Here is an 8,369-nt window from a genome sequence, read left to right on the forward strand (position 1 = left end):
GTCTCTTTACTCGTTCTGTAATGCAACATCCCGTAACTAACTCATTAGTCACATTGCTTGCAAGGCTTATAGTGATGTGCATTACCGAGAGGGCCCAGAGATACCTATCCGACAATCGGAGTGACAAATCCTATTCTTGATCTATGCCAACTCCACGAACACCATCGGAGACACCTGTAGAGCACCTTTATAATCACCCAGTTACGTTGTGACATTTGGTAGCACACAAAGCTTTCCTCCGTTATTCAGGAGTTGCATAATCTCATAGTCATAGGAACATGTATAAGTCTTGAAGAAAGCAAAAGCAGTAAACTTAAACGATCAAGTGCTAAGCTAACGAAATGGGTCAAGTCAATCACATCATTCTCCTAATGATGTGATCCCGTTGATCAAATGGCAACTCATGTCTATGGCTAGGAAACTCAACCATCTTTGATCAACGAGCTAGTCAAGTAGAGGCATACTAGTGACACTATGTTTGTCTATGTATTCACACATGTATTATGTTTCCGGTTAATACAATTCTAGCATGAGTAATAAACATTTATCATGATATGAGGAAATAAATAATAACTTTATTATTGCCTCTAGGGCATATTTCCTTCATCGCCTACCTACATGCGTGCTCTACTGAATTACGACTTCCCTACTAACACAATATAGTTGCGTTGCACTTCAATGGATGCCCAATCGCCTTTCACCCACCACCCCTCATCTCCACCATCTAACCTACCAGCCAAAAGCTTTGGAAGTGCAGGCAGTAATCTTTAGACCTCTCGCCCTAGATCTACAACTTTAGGGTGAAAACCATATGCATGGTCATCATTGGTTGAATCCAACAATGATGAGGTTTAATTGCCATCCATTTCATGTGGGACATTGGTTTGGACACCACTTTCGTTGTTATAGTTGCTACACTAGACCTAGTGACACCATGTTGGTGGATAACCATTCTTGAAAATTATTGCTTTGTAGAAAAAATCATTTTTAAAGCCAATTTATTAAGCATCAATGATTTTGGCCCAATTTAAATAGATTGTGGTTGCCCGCATAGACTGATGTGCATTGGGGGAGGGGAGGGTGGGGGTGGTAGCTTGGTTACCCTTACATTAGTAGACATATGGTATTTTGAGCATTTTGACAATGAAACATTTGTCTTTGCTCCCCCGAAAAGATGAAATACATGAGAAGTTCTAGGTTGATTATCGACCATTGGTACTTAAATTTGTTTACAACTTTAAAAGTTTTCTAATTTTCATTATAGAGCACAAAAGAGAGACTTTTGTCTTCGAAAAACAGTTGAGCAACACAAATGTAATATTTAACAACAGCAGGCGTCAACTTTATAATGTTCAGCATATACCACCAATTTAACTATGGCCTTTTCCTATTGCGATGAACATTGTGTCCAGTTCAGTGCATGGCTTTCTTCAAGGATGCCATGATGATGGGGTACTTTGCCTTCACTTTCTCCAAATGCTTTGCAACGACAGAAGCATACACCACGAATAGCTCCTCAATAATGTTATCTCCAAAGTGGTCTACTATTAGTGGCTCCAACACGGCCCTTATGCACTTGGCCACATTTGCCCCGCCGATAGCATAGTCTAGTACCACATCACTGTCTGAGTCGTCCTGAGGATACCAGTTGGATTCAAAGAGTCTGACATGCTCAATATCAAAGAGCTTACTCTCATTGATCAACGCCTTCACCTCTTTCACCGATGGAGCATAGTATGGCAGGTTGAATGTGTCCAGCTTCTCCTTCTCCACACAGCCCTATCATCCAACCCAATAATATTTTAGATATGAATGTACTGAGAACTCTTATTTTGTAGAGATGTTTTTCCTTAATATTTTATCTTTGAAATCCAATGTAATTATTGTATTAATTTACACATGAAATCTTTTGTCCTCACTTTTAAATTTCACTTGCAAGTTTTCTTTTCCGTGTACGAGAATGTGTACTTCCACATTGTATGCTTCTCATGCGATAATATATGTCACTGTCTTACACGGATGAAATTTTGTTCATGGAAAGCTTCCATGCTTGAATGAATTAACTTAGGAGCATATATCAAGTTACATAAGCAATTATAAGTTTGTTAGTAAAGAGTAACATGGTGTAATCGTCAAACGCAAACAAAGCAAATCATTGATGTAACCAACATGTACGTATGTACCTTTAGGACCAAGGAATGGAGACATTTCGCAACCAATTCAAATAAGGTGCTAACGTCCCCATGCATCATCATCTCTGCACTCTTTCTTCCAAGAAATGTTAGCAACATTTGGCCTCCATTGACAAGCTCTTTGGAGCGCAGTGCAAGGAACAACTCAAAGTACGTTTTGAATTGTTCTTGGAACAGCTTAATCACAATAGGTGGGGTAGTCTTTCTAATGTAGATGTTGCCTTCGTTCACGTGAGTGCAGCTTGAGAGTTCCTCGGGGACCTAGGTAATTAAGTATCATAGCATTATTGTTAAAGTAGTAGTAGTAGTAGTAGTAGTAGTAGTAGTAGTAGTAGTAGTAGTAGTAGTAGTAGTAGTAGTAGTAGTAGTGCTCTTTCACCTCCAATTAATCACTGATCCCTAGTAGAAAATCGAAGTGGCTCAGACCGCTGACTAGTAGCTTGTATCTTGATCATTGTTATTACTATGCAAGAACATCAACTTATTCTCTGCATTTCAATTTACGTTGCATATTAGTTTCTTTTTCTATTTTTTATTACATCGCAAGCATGAGTATTTATGACTAGCGGGTGCATGAATTAGGGATACTACTAAGGATTGCCCAGACCCAGCCCGCTTTGTATTCTAAACTAGCAAATTCTGTTCTAGAAAGATTAGAGTGTGTTAGATTAATTTGTATTATTCTTACAAAAAGATTGATTTGTATTAGCTGGCTGTTTTTGCGAGACGCTGCCCTGCACCCCTAGCATGAACCAATGCATTAGCATCACCTCTAGCCTAAAAACCCCATCTTAGCTCCTCCTTGGTATGCGTAATTTTCTTGATATGGAAAGTAAAATGATACAAAGGGAGAACTACCACAGCTCATTTTAGTGCCAGCGCATTGGCATTGAATGATACTTCCTCCGTAAACTAATATAAAAGCGTTTAGATCACTAAGTAGTGATCTAAACGCTCTTATATTAGTTTACAGAGGGAGTATATTATAAATAAAGGGATATTATAGCATACAAACAATTACGGAAAATGCTACCTTGGACTAAATATAGGAAGTACATAGTAAAATTTAATCCAATAGGTTTAAACTCATTGAAATTATATTTATATTATTGTAACACATATGCTTTTGTTTTTAAAATTTATTCATGTTGGCACGTGAACTTTCCACATGTGCAAATTCCATAGTTTTGCAACAATGGAGACAAAAATTTCCAATCAGCGACCATTCTCTGTAATTTAATAGAATGCCTTGCATTTTTGCATGCATTCACTAAAAAAAGTGCCCTTCAGGTCTATGCATGATCCACCACACCTAAATTAATATGGACAATCTTGGAGTTGGTCCAATACCTAACATGTTTTCTTCATTCATATCTGGCAACGACCACATACATAAAGTGAACAATATTAACACTAGAACATAATTATCACGTCGCAGTAAATATGATGCATGCATACCTTAGAGCGCCACATGAGGGAGTAGGACGAGTGGAAGAAATGGACGCTCCGCGAAGGGAAAAGCTTCCTGTAGTAGGATCCCAGCAGGCCCGCCACATAGTAGGGCTGCGTCTCTTTGCCGCCGAGATGTTCAAGTTGCTCCAGTGACCGGAAGACGAGGTTGAAATCGTTCCCCGGCAGGTCATTCAAGAAGAACTGCACCTCGACGGCACGCCGTTCTTCTTCCAATTTCCGAGTGTAGAATTGGACCGCGCCAATCACCTCGGAGACGACATGCAGAGTGTTGGGACCCGATGAGCAGCCGAGGTCAGCAACGACCATGGTGCTCCGTCGGGCGGAGAGCGACGTGCACACCTCTTGTATGGCCTTACGAAGCACCGGCCTTGTCTCCAAAATGGCCTTCTCCTGCATACATGCATGAAACACAGCAAATTATTCATGCAACGAGAGCGAATTGCAACACAGTGCAGGATACAAACCCGGAGCCTCTCAACTAAAAAACAAACAAACCTGGAGCCTGGAGTTTGCGGCGTAGCTGTTTTCGCCGTTGCCGGTAACCATGTGAATGCCGCTTGCTTCCTTCATAGCTATTCAGGGGGGTGATGTCTATTAGCTTTGCAAGTTCGGGGCTACAAGCTTGCTAGATTGACTGCACCATGTGTCCAGTATAGACCACAACGGCTCTATTATTTATAGAGCCAGGATGACCACCACCCCCACAAACACGAAGTAATGAGATTCATGGGGGTTTACGGGGTTGTTAGGATAAATTGGCTGAGATTTGATTAAGTGAGGTGGGCCCAGCAGTGAAGATGGGGGAGGAGGGGTGCATAGTATCATAATATCTTATTTATTGCCATACATGGCACATACTAGTACATCATTTAATATGACACAATATCATATCATGATACTCAATCTTCTTTTTCCTCATTTAATTATATGTCACGTCAGCAAAAATGTCAAATTGGCATACATGATACTGCTCCCTTTGTGACCAGCCTAAAAGGAACTGCCAATGCAATTCAAATGGACGTTTTTTCTAATTATGATGCGACAATTACGTGCCTACCTTTTTTATTATAATTTAGTCGGGTCATATGGTGTATAGTCAATATTACACGTAACTTATATCCCTCTCGAAATGTTACAAATTAGTTTTTGGACATTTGTTGAGGCGTCTCGAAGTCTTTCAGCTTTGTTGTAGCGGCTTCATCTTGTTGGTAAATATCTCATTGTTATAATGTTGTCATTTTTTATAACAGGAAATTTTTTCTCATATATAGGTTACATACTATTGTACACATTGGTTTCATACTTGTTTTACGCTTTAGAGTTGGTAGCTCACCTTATATATGTAACTTCTATATGTTGTGTCATTCTTTATAAGAGAAAAATATTCTCATATATAAGTTACATACTATTGTACACCCGGACTTTATACTAGATTATTTCTTAAACACCCGGCCTAGTCTATATTTAACGTAGGTGGGCTGGCGCGAGACATTACGTAGCTTGTAATAGCCTAGAACTATGAACTGCGCATCCAGCGTTTGTAATTATTACTCTGTAAATGTCCTCTCTATCTTCTTAAATGAAAAAGCGCGATTGCGCGTGTGCTTGAAAACAAAGTCTATATTTAACGTGATGCTCCGCCCTTGGTTACGTTGAGCATGAACATAGCCAGGGGCGAAGCATCATGTTAAATATAAACTGGACCAGGAGTTTAAGAAATAGGCCATAGCAATAGCATCAACCATAAAATAAGGCAATAAATTGATGGGTCCGCTCTGCTAATCCTGTGTTGCAATGTAAGAAGTCCAGGCCGGGACTCAGTATGGTCTCTACAATGCTACACCATTGTAGTTGAAGACGGTCGCTAGGGACTCATTTTCCAAGTATGAGTAGGGGCCTAGTCTTTGTATCACAGTATCATTAAAGGCATTGCTTTTTTAAATCATTTTTGAAAAGGATAGTGCGGCGCCTTGATAATCTCTTGAATTGTTATTTTCTCTTTCTGTTTTAGCGAGAATGTTCATTACCAGTGGGTTCGATTTTTGTGTTTATCTTGGTAAAACTTTTTTTTGTCTCTATATAGCGGAGGTTAGGATGTTGATTTTTTATGGCTTTATCAGTGTGATACTTCCTTTGTATTGAAATATAAGACTTATTTGATACAAAGGGAGTATGAAGAAACGTCTTATATTTTGTAAGGATGGAGTACCTTTTAGAGAATCGATAAAATGCATCCATTTCTAAAAACAATTGTAGGTCATTGTTTATAACATCGATGATTTTATAAATCATGGCATCATCGATGATTTGAGAAATCATGGCATCTATGACACTCCGATAGCCTTTAGCTACGGGTTTTAAAAATTATCACAAAATAATGGACAAATAGAAAACAAGACTATGGATGATAATTAGGCATAATATATGGGAACCTCATAATGTTGAACCAAAGAAACAATCTCTTGGTAGTGGCACGGATATTAAGGATTCTTGACTCTTGGCCTCTACACCAACCAAAAATGCACAAAATCATTAAGAAAATATCTTTCGAACCTTTAAACAAATATAGTAAATGATATGACTTCCGGCATAGTGTATGATATAAAATTCGTTACTAACAAATCCTGAGTAACATGCCAAGGAATTGAGCGGTAAATAACGAATTTCCCATGTTTATTCATACTGAGGTGACCCTGACTAACGAGTGAGATTGTTTTCTCGGTCCTTGGCCTTCAATGGAAGCTTCTAGTGAGTACTTGTCCTTTGCTTTCTAGAGGTGTTTGGTGACCACCGTGGCATAAACTATGAACATCGCATAAAAATGGCCTCTCTGAAGTGCTCCTTCATCATCAGCTCCATCACTGCCCTTATGCACTTGGGAAACATTCTGTCAGCGTAGTCCAACACCACTTCAATGTATGTATCATCATCATGTGGATCCCAGCTTGATTTGGAGACACACGTGTGTTCAATGTTAGAGAGCCCGTTCTCCTTGACCATGTCCGTCAATTCATCCATGGATGACATGTAGAATGGAAGGCTGAAAGCAATCAACTTCTCCTTCTCCAAAAGGCCTCGCCACACATTTCAAAAACTAGTACTTGAGTAGAATTTATATCAATTCCCATGCATGTTTTCAGCTGGTAAATATGAGCAACAATCCTACATTCACCTTTTTAGCAAACAATTCTCCATCCATAAAGTAGCATTACATATCTACTGAGCCTTGACTAGACTCATCAGTAGATTGTATTGTACTTTCTGTACCAGAGACATGAGAGTTTCAGCAAGGAAGTCGCACATGCTACTCACTTTTGGATGTAATAGCATCTCTTTGCTCTTTCTGACATAGGAAGTAGAAAAACAAGGGATACCATCTAACTGCATGGTCAGAATATTTCTTACACATTTTGGTTGCAAGTAACAGAGCAAGGGCTGCAAGGGACACCCTTATTTATTTTATATATTTTCTTTAAAATAGGGGCACTTTTTTGCCTCATCCACTAATTAAGCACATGTGGGTTATCCAATTAAATCATGCAAGACTGGGTGAAAACCCTTGCAAAAAGACAAGTGAACAAGCACAACCCTACAAGTATGTGAACTACTCCCTCAGAAGGTTACTACCAAGGATATTCTCAAGACCAGGTAAAATAAGAAAAAGAGGTTACACCAGAAGAAAGGGGTCTATCAAATGTTAGCTGAACCTATTAAGTACTTTATGCCATGGATAACTTTTGGATGCTTGTGATAAATAGACTTTAGTGCCATGGATAACTTTTGGATGCTTGCAATAAATAGACTTTAGTTCCAAACCTCTGTAGTGGATCATCGTAAATCTTTTGTTTGCATGAAATCCATGGGCAACATCATAGACTTGCATTTTTTCTAATAAATCTTCCGGTTATACGAGTATCTATCATTTTGTCTATTGACCCACTGTCATTTCTTCATAACAAAATCGATAGAATGTGAATATTCTAAACTGGAACATCGGAGGATTAAACGATAAAGCTAAATTGCTAGCCCTGTCCAATAAATTGAGGAATCTGTTGATCGATCTTATGCTTACAAGAAACTAAAAAACTAATATTTTGATATCGCTTACCTGAGAAAGTTGTGGGAAGAATACATAATTTGAACTTCTCCATCTATTGGAGCTTTTGGAGGATTTTTGATTGCATGGAATGAATTACTTTCATGGGGAAAAGATTTTTGAAAATGAGTTTTCTCTCTCTGTTCAATTTACTTAAGTTCACACTAGAAGCTCTTGGATTGTAACAAACATTTATTGGCCATGTCAACCTAACAAAATCACTGAATTTTTAAATTTGTTGCAGCACATTCAAGTATATGATGATACTACAGAAAAAACACTCGTGAGGACACAGGTTTGTCATAGTGTAGGTCACTTTTTGTCATCAATGTACATCCATGACGTTTATATGATAGAATCAAGATGATCATACTATTTGTTGTCGTTTATGAATTTTATGACAACAATCAATTTTTCATCATGGAAGTGTGCTCTTCCATGACAGAAAAGACGCGTCACGAAAGTGTTTCGTCAATGGTAACTGACACACGACAACAACTGTAACGGGTTGTCATTAAGCTAACGAGTGTGTGGTTCGGATCCGATAACCGTTAACGACATGGCCTCTTACTGATCCTCCACGTGTCGGCTTTCTTTTGGCAAACGGA

The 8,369-nt window shown here is 38.7% G+C and overlaps 1 protein-coding gene across 1 annotated transcript; it reads right to left on the reverse strand.

The window, feature by feature from the left end:
* Window positions 1-1,299: 1,299 nt before the first annotated feature.
* LOC123146969 (anthranilate O-methyltransferase 1-like) lies at window positions 1,300-4,225 on the reverse strand. The gene is made up of 3 exons (XM_044566225.1): window positions 3,651-4,225; window positions 2,184-2,453; window positions 1,300-1,779 (listed from the first exon to the last, which is right to left on the reverse strand). Exons 1-3 carry the CDS (start codon window positions 4,059-4,061, stop codon window positions 1,414-1,416), a joined length of 1,047 nt encoding a protein of 348 aa, XP_044422160.1. The 5' UTR covers window positions 4,062-4,225; the 3' UTR covers window positions 1,300-1,413.
* Between the last annotated feature and the right edge of the window lie 4,144 nt (window positions 4,226-8,369).

Source organism: Triticum aestivum, chromosome 7A, assembly GCF_018294505.1.
Source record: "Triticum aestivum cultivar Chinese Spring chromosome 7A, IWGSC CS RefSeq v2.1, whole genome shotgun sequence".
In the NCBI taxonomy this organism is placed as follows: Eukaryota; Viridiplantae; Streptophyta; class Magnoliopsida; order Poales; family Poaceae; genus Triticum; species Triticum aestivum.

What these genes read in the sequence shown, in the direction of transcription:
- LOC123146969 (XM_044566225.1), bottom strand. Translation starts at nt 4,061, where the DNA reads ATGCAGGAGAAGGCCATTTTGGAGACAAGGCCGGTGCTTCGTAAGGCC. An exon ending in CCCTCATGTGGCGCTCTAAG is followed by an intron (nt 2,454 to 3,650) that starts GTATGCATGCAT and finishes TTAATTACCTAG; the next exon opens with GTCCCCGAGGAACTCTCAAG. An exon ending in TCCATTCCTTGGTCCTAAAG is followed by an intron (nt 1,780 to 2,183) that starts GTACATACGTAC and finishes GTTGGATGATAG; the next exon opens with GGCTGTGTGGAGAAGGAGAA.